The following is a 20,675-nucleotide window of genomic DNA, read 5'->3' on the forward strand; positions in this document are numbered from 1 at the left end:
ATATTGTTTGTTCATGATAATACTTGAAAAGTTGTAAGAATTATCTGGAGCAATGGAAACAAATCTCTTGATAACATAAGCTGCAAAAAATTGGAAAATAAGAAGCTTCAATATTGGATATTTGCTTTTCCTGTTCACAAGCCAATTTTATCTTTCAACTACGGCAAAAAGGAAAGGGGTGTTTTACATGCCATAGTATATTATAAAACCTAATTATTTGTCAAGTACATGAAAATTGGAATGCATTTCTTTTCTATTTAAAAGGTAAATGTATCATCCATTTATAAACCAACCAGAATCAGAACCATAAAATGTTTGATATGCTGAGGTAATAAACTGTAAGGAATTCAACCATTCAAAAGTACTATAATCCATACAGTACATAGCTTTCTTTTTCATTATTTTTTTTAAAAAAAATTCAAACAACAGGCAATTGATATGTACAAATAACCGAAGAAAATCTTTCGCTACAATACATGCTTTAATTCTTCTCATTTTCACAAATTTACTTTCTCAACAATGACTACAGAAACACCCTATAATTCATATAATAGTCCACGATACAATGCCACTAACAACACATGAATAGTGCGTGCTATAAACTTTTGAACTCTCGGATCCACGCTGGTAGAACCACAGAGTAGTAAACCTCGGACATCTGAGAGTTACAAAGTTGATAGCATACACTATTCATGTGCTATTAGAAGCATTCTAAGTAGACCATTCTTTTCCTGCATCTTGATATGTACAATTGCTGCAAGATGCAGCCCTAAGAAAAGCACAGAACAAATTGCAGCTCGACTTCTTTGCCGAGCAGGCTCTGCGTATTATTAAGGCAATACCTTTACCGATGCTTTTGTTTGTAACATCTACATCATTTTTAGCATCGAATGGATTAGCTTGCCATAATAATAGTATAAGAACTCAAATTAAGATAACTTCTTTCGTACGTATACGTATTAAATTTCTCTCGATTCTGATCTCGGTGAGGAGTCCTCCTGGGCCAACTCGTAGCTGGGCACTTGACTGTCATTCCTTCGATTTGTGCGAGTTGAGCACAAGAAAAAGAACGACGACGTGTAGATGGTGATGTGCCATAAGCTGCAGCAAAAAGAAGAACCTCACTAGCTGTTAAAATTATCTAAGGAAATATCAATATCAAGTAACTTTTTAAGCTACAATAACAGGAGTTAACAAACTTATGTCTATGATTGAAACATCTTATTAGGCTTTAAGCTCTCTCTCCACTGGTAGTTTTGGTGTAACCAACAAAATGTTGCTCTCAACAAATGAAAGTAACTGACCGTCCCTAGAGCAAGTGACAAAGGGCTTGGTGGTTGGTACCCGAGACCCAAGTTCGAATCCTAGTTGATTCACATTTCCAGCTAAATTTATTTCTAAATGAAATAAATGAAGCGGGTAGCGTGCTACCTATCTCTCAAAAAAAAAAAAAAAAAAACAAATGAAAGTAAAGAAGTGAAACAGAAAAGAACTTTTTTTTTTTTTTGATGAATTAGATAAAGGAAAAATGACTTACAAAGAAGGGGAATTGCTTATATACCCCAGGAAAGCCTCCGACTTTTATATTTACCCCTCTTAGAAGGCTAATATTAAAAATAAATTTTTAAGGTTCCAAGTTCTTTCAAATATACCCCTAAAGTTAAATTCTGTTAGTGAATTATTAGGAACAAATGTTATCTCTGTGAAATTACTATTTTGCGTTTTCAAATATACTCTTCTAGCGTCACCAACTTTTCTTATTTGCCCTTATGTAAGGGGCAAAAGAAATATTTTGACTTTTAGCCTTTTCAAATATACCCTTCTACTGTCACCAACTTTTCTTATTTACCCTTATGTAAGGGGCAAAAGAAGTATTTTGACTTTTAGCCTTTTCAAATATACCCTTCTACCGTCATCAACTTTTCTTATTTGCCCTTAAGTTATGAACAAAAGAAGTATTTTGACTTTTTACCTTTTTAAATATACCCTTCTACCGTCACCAACTTTTTTTATTTGCTCTTAAGTTATGGGCAAAATAAATATTTTCACTATTTTTTAACTATGGTTGAAATTTAACTCAGGTTTAATCAGAGATAATTTAACGGGCACTAACAGCGAGGATATTTTTGAATAACAGAGAAATATACTAGAGGTATATTTGAAATAAAAAAAAAGGGATAAATAAGATATTTCAAAAGTTTTGAGGGGTATATAAGCAATTATCTCTACAAAAAAAATAAAGCCGGTTGAGAAAACCACGTCTCTAATAATAAAGAAACACTAAAATTTCAAGTAAAGATGATTAATTAGATAAAAACCTCAAAAATCAAACATTTAATATAAAAAAATAATCCAATACTTAACATTAATAGTGTATTAATAGTGTTAAAATAATTATCAGCTGTAAAATTAGAGAACATCATTAAAACTGCAATAGGGTAAAATAGGTATTTAAATTTTGTACAGTTAGTTTTGGATGGATCATCACGCATAATAGTATTTGTGAAGATTACATGTATTTAGGAGGGCATTGAACAATATTTTTACTTTCAAAGGGGTATTATTAATGAAATTTCAGGCTGTGAAAGGGTATCTATGAAATTAATACTGTGTAATAGATAATTTAACGGTATAATATATATATATATATATAGGTCTTCATACTCATAATCATTTTCGATGATAGATCGTCCGAATAGATAATCCATACCGTTAAATATGATTTAAAGCATTTAAACATTTAGAAACCAAATTTCATAATTTTTCGACATCATATACCTTATGATCAAAGGGTTTCAAAATCGACTTTTTTAACGGCTAGTATAGGGCATTTTCTAGTTAACGGCGTAGAAGAATTGAAAAAAAAAATTGAACTTTTAATAGAAAATTCTATTCACTATATAGATCAAGATCAATAACTACAATTTTAAATTTAAGAACCCTATCCCTTATTTTTAGGAGATGGTTTGGTTTTGACGGTTCATTTTCTACCCACTTGATGGACTTCATTATAAATTCGAAAAATTACGAAATTCAATTTCATGATACTTCAAATGCTCTTAAATCATATTTAACGGTATGAATTTTTGATTTGGAAACTCCATCATAAAAAACGACTAAGTATGAAGGTCTCCATACTCATAAGAGTATAGTAGCCCATATATATACATATAAAGCTCACTCGGAATACTATCGATAGAAAATAAATAGTGTTTACTATCAACTTTCTAGCCTTTGGATCAATACTATTCCACCTACTACCACAAAACCCTATCATCCAAGGGCTAAAAAGTAGATGGTAAACACTACTCTTTTACTACCAAAAGTGTTCTAGCTTCGTTCTCTCTCTCTCTCTCTACATATATATATATAGAGAGAGAGAGAGAAAGAAAGAGAGTTGAATCCTCCCCATCCTCCCCATCACACCATGCATCAGATTCTCGTTTAGCTATGCCACAATCTAAGGGATCAGTTATTATTTATTGCAATCAACTATGATACCCTACTTTCTAGGAAAGTCATCCATCCTAGAACTACTCTAATCCTAAGCTCGCTTAACCATCTTAATCTCTTGGGCCTAGCCACCGCCCAAAATGCTATAGCTAGAATAAGTAGTCAATTCTCTTAACCTCTTGGGTCTAGCTACCGTCCAAAATACTATAGCCAGAATAAGAAGCCATACTATACGTTATATATAGGACAATTTTATATCCTGGGAATGCCACATTTCCCGCCCCTTTAAGTCCTGACGCCCTCGTCAGGCTCAAGTACACTCAAAAGCACCAAGCGATGTAAGACTCGTCTCACTAGTCTGAGCCGATCTTGTGGAGAGTCGCGCTTCACCCACAGCAGTCGTTAGCCGAGGAGCCACACTCACAAGCACCAAACAATATGAGACTTGTCTCACTAGTCTGAGTTGATCTTGTGGGGAGTCACGCTTCCCTCCACAACAGTCGTTAGCCGAGGAGCCACACTCTGCTTGTTGTATGACTCTTAGCTCAACTGAAACTCATCTCACACTTCCGACTAGTAATTGATTCTAATACCAACGTGATGCCACAGAAGATGTAAAGCACAAATGAAAAGCAGTCTCGTACCTATGCCAAATCCAATAGTTAGCATTAGTTTCCAATTTCCAGCATGTTCCAGCCAAAGCCAGTGTAACAAACCCCAAAAGTAAATAGTGCCAACGGAATCTTTTCTTCACTACTTTTATAAGATTTGAGAACATGCTTCTGATGCTTTGCCAGCTGCAACAGAACCGGATTAACCAGATCAAAAGTTGAATCTACTTAATTATTAGAGCTAAACGAAATGTTCGAATTAAAAGAAAATGCTATAGAATAGAGTTGATAATGGAGAGAGATTTTTGAGGAGCTTACCTTCGGGAAACATTAAAGTCAATTCTTCGTGAAAAATACCTGAATCTTAGAGCTGTAGAGAATTCTACTAACCATCCAATAAAAAGACCAAGAGAACCAATCGCTATCACTATACCAATGTTCGAAGACCTGAAAAAATAACCTTTTTGCATTTAAGAAATAATAATAACTAATTATAGACCATTTAGAGAATTTTCTATAGAATACAGTTACCTGGTTGCACCAGTCGCAGCAAGAAGAGCAGTGAGAATAAACACAGCTGTGTGGATTGCTCGCTTTGAGGCCTCATCAATGGTAGCCATGTATATAAAAGTGCTTACGACAGCCATAAAAGAAAGCCAAAAGTCCATAAACTGAAAGAAATTGCAGATCGATTCTCATCAATAATGATAGCAATAGTGTATATATCGGGTTTGAGTGAATCTGGTAATATCATTGGATTATTAATATTGCATTCACTAAAGAAACAACTTTGTTTCTTTCTGACAAGAACTGCGAATTACTCGATCATCATAAGAAAAGTACCTGTAGTACATGGAAAGACAAGATACACCAAGTGCCGACATCACATGCATGATACAAACCGCTTGAAATTCCACTGGATGTGTAAAGAACCCATTCAGCAAATGCCTAAGAAAGGGGGAAAAAAAAAGTGTGTTAGCATAACATAAATCCTTCAGTGAAGAGGGACCTTATGATTTGAAAAGAAAGAAACCACAACTATTAAGGAAATGTTATTCCAAGATTCACAGCGCTAAAATATGAAATAATCACAACAGAAACAAACATCCATTAGAAAAATGAATACCCACCAAAACTGACGATTAGTTTCTTGTCAACATCTATGTTAGCCCCACCTTATAATCTCCTTTTACCATCTATTCCAATGAAGAGCAAACTTTATTGTACACAATTACACAATAAATTTCCAACGGATGTGTTAAGTGGTAAAACACTTCGAACAAGTCTTCCAGGTACGTATTTGTTGGTGAGACGACACAAGATAACATCTATACTCATTCATCATACGGTAAGGTTATATACATAAATTTTGACCTATTCTTCATTCTTTGCACAACGGAAACAGAAAAGAAAGTCTTTCACAAATACTACATTCTTTTCTCCAATTCCTGATACAAATACCTAAAACTTGCAGAAAAGAACTGTTCTCTTTTTTATATGCATCCAACAGGAGAGTTACTCTACCACACAGAAATAAACAAACAATCACATTTCTTAACTTTTTAACAACCTTTTGATGTCATAATTCTATGTCCTTGAGTTTTTCGAATTTACCGACGCAAAGAGTATCATGCAAAGGCATTCAAGAAGCACAATATGATTGAGCCTAGTATGGAGAGTAGAAGGCAAAAGGAGTTTTTGTTCCCATCAATGAGAAGAAAATATGAAGCTTGCTTAATAAGATATTGACATTTAATACAACAACCTAATGAAATATTTCCAGATTAATTTGAAGCTTAGACAGCCTTTAGAGGGTTTCATGATAAATCCTATGCTAAGTCATGGAAAAAAAACAAGCCTAAATAGGATTTGATAGAAAGTTGTGTACATCATGATTTAGTTATTAATGTTACTTGCCATTCAAAATTTAAGAACAAAATTATATTGGCACTAATTATTACATTACCAACTAAAATATCACTTGTTTCAGTCTGATCAAAATGATTATCATCAGTTGGTATAACCACAAATCACGACATTACTAAAGGAAACTAACCTTTTGCCGTAGGGCCCAGAATGCAGGTAAAATAGCCGCAGCATTCGAGGCAATTAGAAAGATTGACTGCCATACATGCCCTAGATTTGAGATGGACACCAAAATTAACAGAGAAACTCATATAGAATAATGAAACTAGCTAAACCAACGGAAATGGGTCATAAATCATGAAAATGTACTTCCTGATTTTCTAAAATAATAATCCATATGCAGTGAGGAACTTACTATGTATTAATTATAATTCTTTACTCTTCCATAATGAAAACATAAAGAGTTAATTTTTTTCTCTTTTTATTGTCAGTTGGATCATTATTTAGATGAAACTAGGCCTATACCTCCACCAGTGAGTTTTGTATCCAGTTTCTAACTCTGTTATCGTGTGTTTAGCTATCCGACCAAGTACCAATAATAAGACACCTCTTTCTTGTTTTTTAGAAAGAGGAATTTGGCACCTTAGAAGACAAGGATGTAATACATTATAATTATTTCAACCCTGTTTTCACAGATAATTTTTTGACGAGAGTCAACGAACTCAGTGGCTGAAGCATTTAGAAAACCAGAGACGTGTAAGAAGAAAAAAATTAAAATAAGATAAAAAAGGTCCATCCATTGCCACCATAGGAGATCACTAGCAGTATTCATGTGTCTATCGGAGTACCTAAATTCTTAAAACTGAAGTAAATACCTCGATTTCCATGGTTTAAACAACTTCAAACCATTGTACTGCAGGAAGATTTGCTTGTTTTAAGTTTTCAAGGATAAAAGAAGAACAGTTCTAGACCTTCACTAAAGCTTGTACCACGGTAGTCAACGAGAAGTTTAGGCGCACATGACTATATTTATGGTGTCTATATCAATAATTAATCTTAATCTAGGAAAGATGAAAAAGAGCACAATATTGCATAAAGTGATCCATAAAAAAATATCTCCACAAATTAAAGGAAGAAACAAACCCAAATCAGTTTTATCTGATGAAATGTAATTACCTTTATGTGTTACGAGTTCATTGCTGCAATCAAAGCCTCCATGATCACGATTACAGGCGCAGTAGCTGGGAGCAAAGAAAGAATATTTTCTCACATAATTTATTACATGAATCATTTGTGTCATAATGATTTCCTACTTCTAAAAGTTTATTGTATGCCATAAAGAAAAATAATAAGATTCAGGATTAACCTGTAGAATGTCAACCCACTCTCATCCACTGAATAACGGCATTGGCCGTTATAATTACAACCTTTATGGCAACCCTCGAGTGAAATAGACATGGAAGTTTGGGAACTATGACCATTAGGAGGATGCTTCAGTCCAAAGCCCCAAGTTCCTTCCCTAGCATACAAAATATAAAAATCTATGCTTCCGCCCTTTGAATCGTTTAGTGCTAAAAAAGCTGTGTTATTGCTACTATTACTGCTGCTTGAATAATAATCCCACGTTTCATTCGATGGCAAGCCACCAAATTTTGAGTACAATTCATAATTCGTTATTACATCCGATTTGAACTGAATGTGTAGAAAGGCTCCTGCCGCGCCTTGCGGTACATCCAGGAAGAAGTAGGTCCATGCAGATAGCTGAATGGAGGAATTGCTTAAGAGGGGCTCCAAGATGAAATGGAAGGAACCCACGGATGAAAGTCCATCAGATGGAAGAAAATAAGACTCATAAGGAACAGCTGGACCCCGTTTGGGAATTCTCTGTGGGAATAATCATGAGGAAGTTAACAACATTCTCCTACATAAAAGTCTTTACAGACAGAAAAAATCCTATTACAAAATTTGTCTTATAAACTATTACAAAATATTATCTTATGTACTTTTGATTTCTAACAAGCCATTATATAGCAAGTTAAAACTATCAGTACAACAGCACACAGGGCTCAGAAGTAAAATCAGAATCCAACTTTAATACGCTTCCCATGTATTATAATTTACCAATGGCACTACAAGAGGAAACAACCTGTCAACAAAAATATCACGGAGACAAAGCGGAAAGCATTTTCTTGAAAATAACAGTAACAGTATCAAATGCTTAAACACACCATTTCCACCTAAAACTTTTTTCTTTCACATCCCATAAATATGCACACATACTCCACTATAGAGCTTCTAAGTGGGATGTATATGGGTGTGTGCGGACATATGTGTAAGAAAAGATTAAAATGAGAATGAGAAAAATGGGAGCATGGGACAGGTATCTTTTAGAAAACTACTTATGCAGGCATTGAGAAATCACTACACATTGTAGTGAGAAACAAATCACATCTAGATCATATTATGTCACATACAACAGGTTTAATATGCAACCTAAGAAAACAAATGAATTAATATTCAAATGGAGAAAACTTTAGTCTCATTTGTGCCATTAGCTACATATTTAAGTATGCAGAAGTTGCTATAAACACAAAAATAAGCAACCTAGTAGTTTGAGGCTCCCTCTCGCTGAAGTTTTGGCAAGGATTCTTTTTACACATGCACAGGTAGCATGCAATATCTGAACCATATCGCCTAAAAATTCAAATTCATGATAAGGGGCGTAGAAGTTCTCTAAGTTCTTGGACAAGTAAAGACAATTTAGTTATGTCAAAGAATAACAGAACAATACAATTTTGCTAAAAGAAAAGGCAACTTCACCAATTTGGCGCTATTATTTACAATATAGTAGATAAGTGTAATTTGATACCTCAGCTACCTCCCAGTACAGGAGATACTACTCAAAAGGCTAAATATATACTGAGGATGCTCCTTAAAAGCATGTCACTTAAAAAAGTCTTATAGCTTATCGTTTAAGCATCTAGTTTGAAAAGTATGTGATGCATAGCCTCTAACAAATCCTAATGATTTGAAATCAATTAGGAAGGTGCATTATTCCAACATGCTTTGTCCAAGTTTCGTTTTCCAGCGTTAGCTGACCAACCATAGAAAAAACTTATACTAGAATAAACAAGTTTTGATATATCAAACAACACTAATATAAAATAATACACGTAAAAAAATAGCATCTCCTGCAGTCACAGAAACAAGTAACCACTGTTAATTACCTGAAGAATGTAAGATTCCCAAGAACAATTGGTTCCAGCTTTTCCGTAGCACTCAGTTACTTGCCAATCCAAAGAGAAACAGAAATTAAGCCCATTCACGACTGTCTGGTTGACAGCCTCGACAGCAATGTACCATCGCCCAATCTTTGGCGACCTTATAATCAATGGGGCCATACTTATATCACCGGAATAATCATGTAAAGTGAGAAGTGGCATTGCATTGTAGCGGACATAACACATTAGGAGAACCCCACTCGAATTACCTAGGTCACTCAAGGATGAAATTGTAAACTGGGAGGCTACATTAATTACATCCAAGAAGTAAAACTTTTGCTCCCCTAGACCAATACATGATGTCTCATTCAAATTATTACACATGATCAAGCTCTCCGCCGCTAGGAAACTACTATTGGAGTCCACCAGTTTTTGATTAGCTTCCTTATTCATTTCATTTTTCTCCAAGTTGTGCATATTTAGATCTAAAAGACTCGAATTATTGTATATTGAAGGTTGGCTACAATAAATCATACTGATTGTCTGATTGCAGTAGGGGCCCCAGAAGTTCGTCATGGGGCATCCTTGTATAACTATGCCGGTGCTGACCGTATATGCTTTCCCTCGACTAATCTGCAATTGTATTTTAACACATTATGGCTTAAGAAATATATATTCAAAAAGGAAGCAATAATCTGAAACAAGAAGGATTAACAAGAGAAGCAAAGAGATTAGACTGTTACAACTGAAAGTATTAGCAAAGGTAATGCAAATCTATACACTAATTACACTTATTATTCAAGTTCCAAAGGAGTATTGCTGGTTCAACGAAACTGTCTAACGTTACTCAATCAAATTCTGAAGAGCATACCATCTTAGATTGAGTGCGGGAAGGCCCCAGGCCATTAAAGTAACCAATGTACCACACCCCTGGAGATATCTGCAACATAGATTTTCTAGTCATAATTTGCACCATCAAGATGATGAAATTGAAAAAGCATGCTGAAAAATGCACTAAAACGTCAGTAATCTATATTACAAAATGCAGATCTTAGAAAAGCGCTTCCAGGATATTAGTTTTGTCAAATTTAGCAGATAAGAAATTTTGAAAATTTTGGAAATTCCATGATTGCGGCAAGTGATGAAACGTAAGGTCAGAATATAGAAGTTGCATAAAAAACTTCACCTCGGAGTGACAAAACGTGTGTATGTTTTCGGAATGGATAGGATCATTGCTGACTCAAATATCAACTAATCACAATACAGGAGACCATGAGTTCTGACATAGTTTTAACTTATACTATATTTTGTTTTATAATTAAAAAAATTAAAGGATCACAGCTAAATTTTCAGTTGGACATGATCGGAGTGTTCCTAAGAAATCCAGCTGAGGATATCTCGAGAGTACGACACCTTAATGGTAAAAAGCCATCGAAATATTAGGCAGTATATAGTAAGCTAAATGTGAAGGTGTACTAGGAAAATACCTGCTCATTCGTCAATGTTATTGTCATGTTTTTCTGAAATGGTACACATTGCCCAACATCTGATAGATTGTTTGCATCTCCGAAAGATCCAGTTGAAAGAAAGTTTGATACTGCAATAAAGAACATTCCTGTCAACATTATCTTGATCAGAATGGATGGAACCAAATTACGGGGAAAGGTACTCAATAAAAATTGGAAAAAAAAGAAAAATATAAAAGTAAAATTTTTAGAAACATTTCTCCTTAGAATAATTTGCGGACTCTTAAATTTTTCATGGAAACTGTGGACTGCAAGTGGAAGATTCTATTAAAGCTTGCTAAATAAAACAGGGGAAGACAACTTAAACATTTTTTTAAAAAAAGAAAGTTGTACGGGAAAATTTGGGGATATTTTCTCATATGTAGTTGGAAAATATCATTAATAGCTAAAATTGAGCTAATTGAAACTATTGGCTTCCACCAGAAAATGTTCAAAGATAGTAAAATGGAGAACCACTAAAGATATGCTTTATTGAAATGACCGACTTGATAGAGCATAACAACTGGATTTCAGTATTTCCTCATTTCTGAGGGTTAAAACCTTATTTCAAGAGCAAAGTAAATAATGAATGCAAAGAAAAGTCAAAGCAAAAGCCTGTTTCAAAAGCTGCTATTATTGCTTCTTCAAAAAATTATGCAATGCCGAAATTGCACCACCAAAAGTATGCTTTAAGAAGTTAGAGAGCTTCAGAAAAAACAATTAAACAAAATCTTAGGCCTCCTTTGGCATCATTGCCCTTTTTTTGGGTTTTTTAAATAGAATTTCTCCATGAAATAGTATATGAGGGCACATCGGATTGCTTGCAATCTTTATATTCAAGGTGTTCGTTTGGCAACAAAAAAATACATAAATAAATAAAAATTTGGAAGTAACTTTTTTTATTTTCTTCTTCCAAGTTACTTTTTTTAAACAAGTTGTCAGCCATCACTTGACCAGAGTGCAGCGCAAGCTAACCAACCATGATAATATAAGAGGAAAGTTCTTCCAACAACATATCAAATTATATAGAATTAGTGTTTAAGAAAAACAATAAAGTCGGCAATGACGCCAAATGAGCCCTTAATATATTAAATGAAATCCAAAAATGATTGTCCGAAACATACATAAACTATCCAGATAAGTATCTGATAAATCTGGGATAGGAGGATTGCCCTCCTTTAAACAAATAATGGGCAGCTCGCCCAATGGAAGATCTTTTATCTTCTCTCTATCCTGCATAGTTTAAGGGACAGATGACAAATCAATACCACAAATTAAGAACACTATAGCAATAAATTAATCATACGATAGTGACTGCAAGAAAGCTTCAGAACTAATTTCTGTAGATTGTCAACGTGAGAAAAACAAACAGAGTTAGAATTACAGGACACAAGCACTCACGAATCGCTGCTATAGAAATCTATACTAGAAAAGAAGGAAAACCAGCATACTTTATCTTTTCGTCATTCTTGGCTATTTCTTTTCTCCTTCTGCTTTATATAGACATCAACATATAGTAAAGGAAGTTGATTGGAGCAACAAAACAAAAAAGGGAACAATAATGACTAACTTGTCAATGATTAATGCCCTTGCCTGCTTCTCAGTTGCAGCACGACTACTAAAGCACCAATAAGTTTTGGACGTAAGACAGCTTGCAAAGATCAGATCAAAGAACTAATGCCACCTTTGCAGCTAATTGCAAGGATGGACTTATTTCGAGCAGCATGCATTAATATAACATGGGCAAAAATTGCGTATTTATTTCCTTCTTCGTAATAAAACTATTTCTTGTCCAAGATTACTTTGTAAAATTTGAGATCATGAAGATTGCAGAATTCCAACTCTCAATCTCAATAAATAGAAGGAAACTCGGAGAAGTACACCTCCCTAACCTATGTGCATGTTTTATTCAATATCAATGAAAGAAAAATAAATTGGAATAAAATGACGGATGTTGCTCCGGTCTAGACTTTATATTGCATTCGACGAATAACATGCGTAAGCTTCTGAAAGTGCTAAAACAAAAGGTGGTATAAAGAACCAAAACAGCTCAGGTTAGTTCTCGTGAAGGCCACAGAAATCTAAAAAGCAAAATAAATAAAGAGATAAAGATGTAATCATGAAGCTGAATATTACGAATGATCGACAGAATATAAGAAAACTTACTATATCAACGTTAGTCATAAAATTCATGGTGGCGGCGGAGAACGAAGGCGGCAGCTCAACTGCAGTAAGGTATTAAAAACAACTGAAGATATTTCAGTAGTATTCTCATATAGTGGTTGTTTTTTATTAGCTATTTAACAACAAAAATCAAAATTGGCCACCATAATACGAAAAGAAACACTCAATAATTCACCTAAATTCCTACAAATATTTTTTTTTTAAGATTTTCACGTGAAATTAGAAGAGTGTAAGTCGAGTGAACGTATTAGGCAATTGGCATACAAAAATTATTTAGATTCCAAATATTCTTATTGTGGAAAAAAGATTTAAAAAAAGGGAAAAATTACAACAGGCACTTAAACTTTTAAAATATTCTCTAGATTGAGGATTGAAAGAAGAAACACGCAGCTTTTCAAAACAATATTCTGCGGATCATCAAACTACTCAAACAGAATAAAAATCAGAACATAATTTTTTTAAAAAAAAATAAATCTGATTCATCCCAGATCAGTGTCCAACCAAAATGAACAGAATAGAAATGGAATCATCTGGACATATCACTGGATCATCTCAATAAATGGGAGTAGTTTCTTCCATTTAATTCAAAAAAGATCTCAATATATCATTGCACCATAACACAAAGTAGAAAAAATAATAGCTCATAAATAGCACCCAAGGGAAAAGTAATGCGCAAATAAACTTAAGAGATCGAAAAAGAGAAGGAACCCCAAATTCACCACCCACATATAGAGAACTAAAGACCCAAAATGAAAATCCTCAACTATATATTAAGGACAAAATACTATAAAACCTTCTCATATAAGTAAAATACAATTCTCCTCTAGAACCCCAGTCCTTAATTAACTAATTAATTAAAAAAAAGGGTGATATTTTTCAGAACAAAACAAGTAAAAAAAGTACCACATACCCAATTTCCACCTCACAAGATATCACCTGCTTAATTATTTATTAATCTAAATTCACGAAAAAGTAACTGAAAAAACACATCAAAATCGAACTTTTCTAAGGAAAATTGAACAATTTAATGATCAGATAAAGCAATCCTATTTAATCCATTTAAGGTAAAATCCCAATAGAAAAAAAAATTAACATCAAAAATCGAATATTACCAAGAAAATTAGCGCCCAAAACACAATCCTACTTGATCATAAAAGATAAAATCCTCCGATTACAAATAAAACCCAAAAAACCCAACCCAAAAAACACATCAAAATTCGAACTTTACTAAGGAAAATTGAACAATTTTAATGATCAAATAAAATAAATCCTATTTGATCATCTTCGTAAAATCTATGAATAGGAAATAATATCAACAAGGCCCAACCAAAAAAAAAAGAAAAAAACACACACACACACACACACACACACACACACACACACACACACACACACACACAACACACATCAAAATTCGAATTTTACTAAGGAAAAAAAATAAACAATTAGTGGTCAAAACACAATCCTACTTGATAATTTGAGATAAACTCCTCGAAATACAAATAAAACCCACAAAACTCGCTGGAAAAAGACATGAAAATCCAAACTTCACCGAGGAAAATTGAACTACTAATGATAAAAAACAAGTCGATCACTTAGGGCTAAACACACAGATCACAAATAAAACCTACGAAACCCAACTGAGAAAACACATCAAAATTCGACCTTTTTCGACCACAATCGAACAACAAACAATAATCAAAACCGCATGGAACCCCAAATTGGAACCTAGGGGGAGGAATCGAACGCGGACCCACGCTCACCCACCTCTCAAGTACGTCCAATCGTAGGGCTTGAGCCAAAGCTCGCGCTCGCTGTAGCGGGACACAACGGAGCTGTACTGGCCTTGAGCGCCCCCAAAGCCCATGCACAAAACCCACGAGAGAACAAGAAAAGCGAGGAGATCCCCAGGATCCATTGTAGAGAGAAAGAGCTTTTTTTTCTCTTGTTCTCTTTGATTCGGAGGATTCGGGAGCGACGAGGTGGAGAGAAAGAGATAGAGAGAGAAAGAGAGAGAGAGAGAGAGGAGAATCCTTTTTCGCTCCGGAGTACGAAGAAGAGGGACGATGGTCTCTCTAACAACAATTACCCCATTTTTAATTGGATTCAAATTATCTTTAAAAAATTGGAACACACTATCCATTATTTTATTATTCAATTAAATTTTATTAAAATATAAGTTACACTTTTGGTCCTCCAATTATAATGCGCGTCATAATTTGATCCTCAAGTTTTAATTTATTATATATTTTTTTATTCGAATCTTCAGAATTATTGTGATTATATTGTGTAATTCAATTTAGTTAACAAAATATTAAATATTATTTATGTAAAAATTATGTGATATTTTAATTATTAATATATCGTCAATCATAACATAGATACATCACTTTTAGATTTAGCGACGCAATAATTTTTAGTCAATTAAATTGAGTTGTGGGATCTGATTGTAATAGTGCTGGTAATTTGAGCCAAAAATTATAACTAATTAAAATTTGAAAATCAAAATATCATATGATTTATCATATGGTTTATAGTTTCATGACAAAAAATGTAGCTTATTTAATTTTAAAAAGCTACTTATATGTTTTAAGGACCAAAATAATCTCTCTCATTATAAAGGTAATACCTTGTCTAAAATAAAAATTTTTCCAATCTAGCTCTTTTTAAAACAAAATATTCCTAATCTAGCCTTAATTTTATGAATTATGAAGAAAAAAATATGTTAGTAATTTTTATATGAGTTTATGTGTCAATTGAGAGAGATTATTTTTTCTCTCTCCTCTCCTATTTCTCAAGGCCTCTCTCACACTCTTTCTCTCTCTCTCTCTCCTCACCAACCATACCTCTCTCTCTCCTCCCTCCCACCCCCCTCTCTTCAATTAATATTTAATTTAATAACAATTAATATTTATTATAATTATAATTATAATATAATAGTAATAATAAAAGATTAATATTTAATAATAATAAAAAATAGTTATTATTACTATATTATAAATTTTTTTATTACTATTATTATTATTACTATTATTACTAGTACTTAATTTGACAATAAAATTAAAATTATTAAACATTCGAGAGAACTACACATTCAAAATAAAATATTATTATATATTACATAAAAATAAAAGTAATATAACTATACATTAAATATGATATAAAATTGACTATATTTAATAAAAAATTTAACTTAATTACACAATTGACATGATATAAAAATAATATAACTATACATGAAATAAAAATAAAAATAATATAACTATACATTAGATATGATATAAAGTTAACTATACTTGATATAAAATTATAATAGTAATAATACTATTTTTTTATTATTATTACATATTAAATATTTATTTTTTATTATTAATAAATATTAATTATTATTAAATATTGAAGAGCTAGAGAGCGTGTTGGGGGTGTGTGGTTGGTGAGGAGAGAGAGAGAGAGAAAGAGTGAGAGAGAGGTGAGAGAGAAAAAAAAATCTCTCTTAATTAACACATAAACTCATATAAATATTATATGTATAAATATTATATAAATATTATATTTTTATATAAAGATATTATTATATATTATTTTATTTATTAATACTCTTAAAAATATAAATAGTATATATTATATGATTATATGCTTATTATATAATAAAATTTTAAATATATTTAATTTATAACAATAAATTATAATAATAAAATTATTATATAAAAATAATATATATAATAAAGAAAAATATTAAGTAGTTATTCATTTATTTTTTTATTTTTTTCTTTTAATCAAATAACCATAATAAAAAATTATTTTTTTCAACAAATTAAATACTAAAAAATGTAAAATTTATTTTGCCTGAATTTTTTTTCTACTGAAATTTTTTTTTATATTATTTGACGTGAAACCCAACCGCCCCTTATAAACAAACAAACATAAAATATAACGACTTAAAAAAAAATTATTTATAAGCCCACAAAATAAGTAGAAAAGTAGTCATAAAAAAGAAGCTGCACATATGGACATCCCCACCAATGTAAATTGTTTTTGGATTAATTTCTTCAATACCCTTCTACAAAGGAGTAATTTTATAAATACCCTTCTAAATTAAAAAATTATTATTAATAGCTTTATATATAAAAAAGAATTTAGTGTTTAGACTTCTAATTTGAGTGTACTAGCAGTATTGCTCATATCTAAAAATGAGCACTAAAATCTAGCACAAAAAATATGAATTATTTTGCCTTTTTTTACCTATTGGACGGATCAATATTTTGCCAAAGGGAACGGCTATGTATGCTTTATACATATAAAATTATCTCATAAAATATAATCTTTAAAGAATCTTCATTAATTTATATATGTATAAAAGTTGCTATATAGAGATCATATATCAATATATATATATATATATATACTAGTAAAATGTACGTGCAAATGCACGTAATAATTATTAGAAAAATTTATAATTTTTTTATATTATTTTTTAATTTTAGGCCATATTTTATATGATTGCCAAATATGCATCTAAAAAATTTAAAATAATAAATCACGCTATTAAGAAAGATATGCTTTAAATGATAAATAATTAACAATAATCTTTAATGCAAAAATTGCTTTTGAAATTAAATAGAAAAATAAAATCTGTTAGGAAATAAATTTTTAAAATTAAATAGAAAAAAAAAATCCGTTATCTTAAAAAAATATATATTTTGAAATTAAATAGATAATATCTAAAAAAAGATATTTTAAAATAAAATAGCGTGATATTTTTTATAGGATTTTCACACCCGTAATCTGTTATAGAAAACTTACTTTTGAAATTAAATATAAAAATTTATATTTTAGAATTTTCACATCAGTAATCTGTTATAGAGAACTTACGTATTCATTGCTATTTCTATTTCTATTTTTATTTTTATATTTAAATTTTTTCGTACGGAAAGAGAAAAATGGGCGCTAATTTTTCCGCCAAAAAATGGGTCTGTCGACCGACCCAAATTTGAATATATGTGCTTTTATATATAGTATAGATATATATATATATATATATATATATATATATGAGTAGGGCTACTATGCTATAGAAGCACAGCAGCCCTTGTGCTCTTAACTTTCTAATCATTCATCAAGTTTGATGGGTGGTTTGAATGAGAGGGGAAAGGAATATTGGAGAGAAATTAGGTGTCTTAATTTCTCTTCTCCTTAAATTTCCTTTTCAATATCTCTTCTCCCTTTTATTCTAACGGTCCATCAAATTGATGGATGTTAGAATAGTTAGGCAGTAAGAGGACTGCTGTGCCCTAAAAAAAAAAAATACAACAGTAGCACGTACTCATATATATATATATATATATATATATAATCTTTTACTAGTGATTCGGAGCATTTTTTTTCGTAAAATATATTATAGCATTTTATTTATTTTCATATTAATAATTTGTTAATATTTAGTTAATTAAATTAGATTGCCAGATATAATTATAATAATTTAAAAAATTTGAATCAGAAACTATAATCAATTAAAGTTTATGAATCAAAGTGTCACGCGCCTTTTAGTCTGAAGACCAAAAATGTAATTTACCCAAATTGCTCATCTCTTTTACAAAGGCTCTCATCATTTTCTACTTTTTTGAAAAGAAAGTTATGTTACAGCTTTTCCTCCAGTGCTCTACAGGTGGTTCATTTTGCTCTAATACATGATTTCAGGCCTACTTTAGAGTAAAGTGCCTAAGTTGAGTTAGCTTTCATAACAAAATTAATTATTAAACATCTCATAAACAAGAATAAAAAAATTCAAGACTAAATTGTACTTTTGATCCTCAAATTATGAGGTACGCGATATTTTAATTTTTAAATTTTAATTTATTAAATTTTTAGTTCGAACTATATAGACTCTTGTAATTTTTATTGTTGATTAGATAGTAATGTGGCATTTTAATTGTTATTATTATATTATCGATTTACAATACTTATACAGCAGTCATATGTCGCCGATCAATTTATTTAATTGAATTGTAATACTTAATTATGATCATTTTTAAAAAATAAATTAAAAAAATTATAATAAATTAAAATTTGAGAATTAAAATGTGATGGAATAAAGATTTGCAGAATAAAATTATAATTTAGGGGAAAAAATAAGTAATGATTGTAGTAGTACACCTATGCTTAGGTGTAAAGTTTATATGCATCCGTAGATTTTTTGTGTACCATATTAATTCACTTGTTTTTAAAACGTATGTACACATTTTTTTTTAAGGGATAATTTCATCAATATCCCTATAGAAAATCATAATTTCATGAATAACCCTCTAAATTAGAAAATATCATCAATATCCCTCTTAAAACTAAAAATATTCACACATACCTTTTAACTTAACTTTCCGTCAAGAAGTCATCCAATATTTTGTAAATACCAATTTTAACCCTAAAATAAATTTAATAATGTAATATTTAAAATTAATTATATGATTAATTTTTAATATTTGAATTACATAATAATTTAACATTTTTTTTAAAATTTTACAATTAAAGATCTATAGTCTATTGAGTGTGATAGTTAAATCTTATTATGATTTTTCGCTTTTAAGTTATACATAGTTGTAATGCAATTGTCCAGAGTAGTATTCTTCATTATTATTTTAAAATAATCTTAATCTATTACAAAAAATATAATTTTAATCCATTATAAAAAAAATAGAGTTTAGATTTTAATATATAATTAATTTTTAAAAAAGGTCGAGTGTGGTGGTATTTGAGTTCGACAATTTAGAAAGAAAAAGTCAAGAATAAATAAAATAAAGATCTAACGTAACTTGTGTTACATTACTTTCTGCACTTACACCAAAATAAACACCGAAAGTGACGAGTTCCAACCAGCGAAACAAACATGCCCAAATACTTGAAACAGCGGGGCAAATTGCACCGCTAGTCCCCGACCTTTCAAACATGTTTCATTTTGGTCCTCAAACTTTTGATTTTAATATCAAAACTCCCAAACTCTTAACAATATTTTGTTGTAGTTCCAATGCATTTGCATATTTGGGCTTTTTGTTTTTGCATTTAGCCTCCTCAAAGAAATTTATTTGCAAATGACGCTCACAAAATTGTAAATAAAAAGTGACGCTCTACTATTGTACGCATAGGCACCACGTGAAGTTTTTTAAGACAACATCGTGATGTATTTATCATGTTTAGAGGAGAATGATTTATTCACTGTAATTAATTAAATAATATAATATATTTTTAAAAATAGAATGTAAAACTCTTTGTTGAGTTAAATAATGTAATATTTTTTTAAAAAAAATAGAACATAAGCCTCGTTTTCATTTATAATTTTCACAGAACCATTTATAAAATATACTTTTTAAGAGGGTTAATGCAAAAATGTTCTATAACCATGTACTATTATGTATCTATCAATATTTTTTGGCTAAATTACATAAAATTTTCTTGTCAAAATTTGATTTTTCACTTTCTTCTTCTGTCATTTAAAAATCTACACTTTGTCCCCTTATAAAATAAAAAATATTAACAGAGGGGTACTGTGTGAGACTTTGATGATAAAATGATCATTTTGCCCCTCACCATTTTGCCCCTCACCATGTTCACAGGAGAGAAGGCTGAGGGTATTTTTGGCATAAAAAATATATAATAATATTTTATAAACGGAATCCTAACGGATTACTAACGGCAGGAGATGAAGTGAATATTTTTTATTTTATAAGGGAGCAAAGTGTAGGTTTTTAAATGACAGGGGGGAAAAGTGAAAATTCGAATTTTGACAGGAAGATTTTATGTAATTTAGCCTTTTTTTTTTGTCTCATAACATGTTTCAACCTTAT

General features: G+C 31.2%; 1 protein-coding gene across 1 annotated transcript; it reads right to left on the reverse strand.

Annotated features, from left to right (window-relative positions):
• On the reverse strand, nucleotides 355-14,924 carry LOC109713916. Its single transcript, XM_020238203.1, has 14 exons — nucleotides 14,608-14,924; nucleotides 12,823-12,881; nucleotides 11,781-11,889; nucleotides 10,639-10,748; nucleotides 10,023-10,091; nucleotides 9,158-9,784; nucleotides 7,297-7,814; nucleotides 7,107-7,171; nucleotides 6,121-6,200; nucleotides 4,908-5,012; nucleotides 4,596-4,735; nucleotides 4,383-4,511; nucleotides 4,098-4,250; nucleotides 355-1,101 (listed from the first exon to the last, which is right to left on the reverse strand). The coding sequence occupies exons 1-14, from the start codon at nucleotides 14,756-14,758 to the stop codon at nucleotides 960-962; spliced, it is 2,457 nt and encodes an 818-aa protein (XP_020093792.1). The 5' UTR covers nucleotides 14,759-14,924; the 3' UTR covers nucleotides 355-959.

This window comes from Ananas comosus, linkage group 8 (genome assembly GCF_001540865.1).
Source record: "Ananas comosus cultivar F153 linkage group 8, ASM154086v1, whole genome shotgun sequence".
Classification (NCBI taxonomy): domain Eukaryota; kingdom Viridiplantae; phylum Streptophyta; class Magnoliopsida; order Poales; family Bromeliaceae; genus Ananas; species Ananas comosus.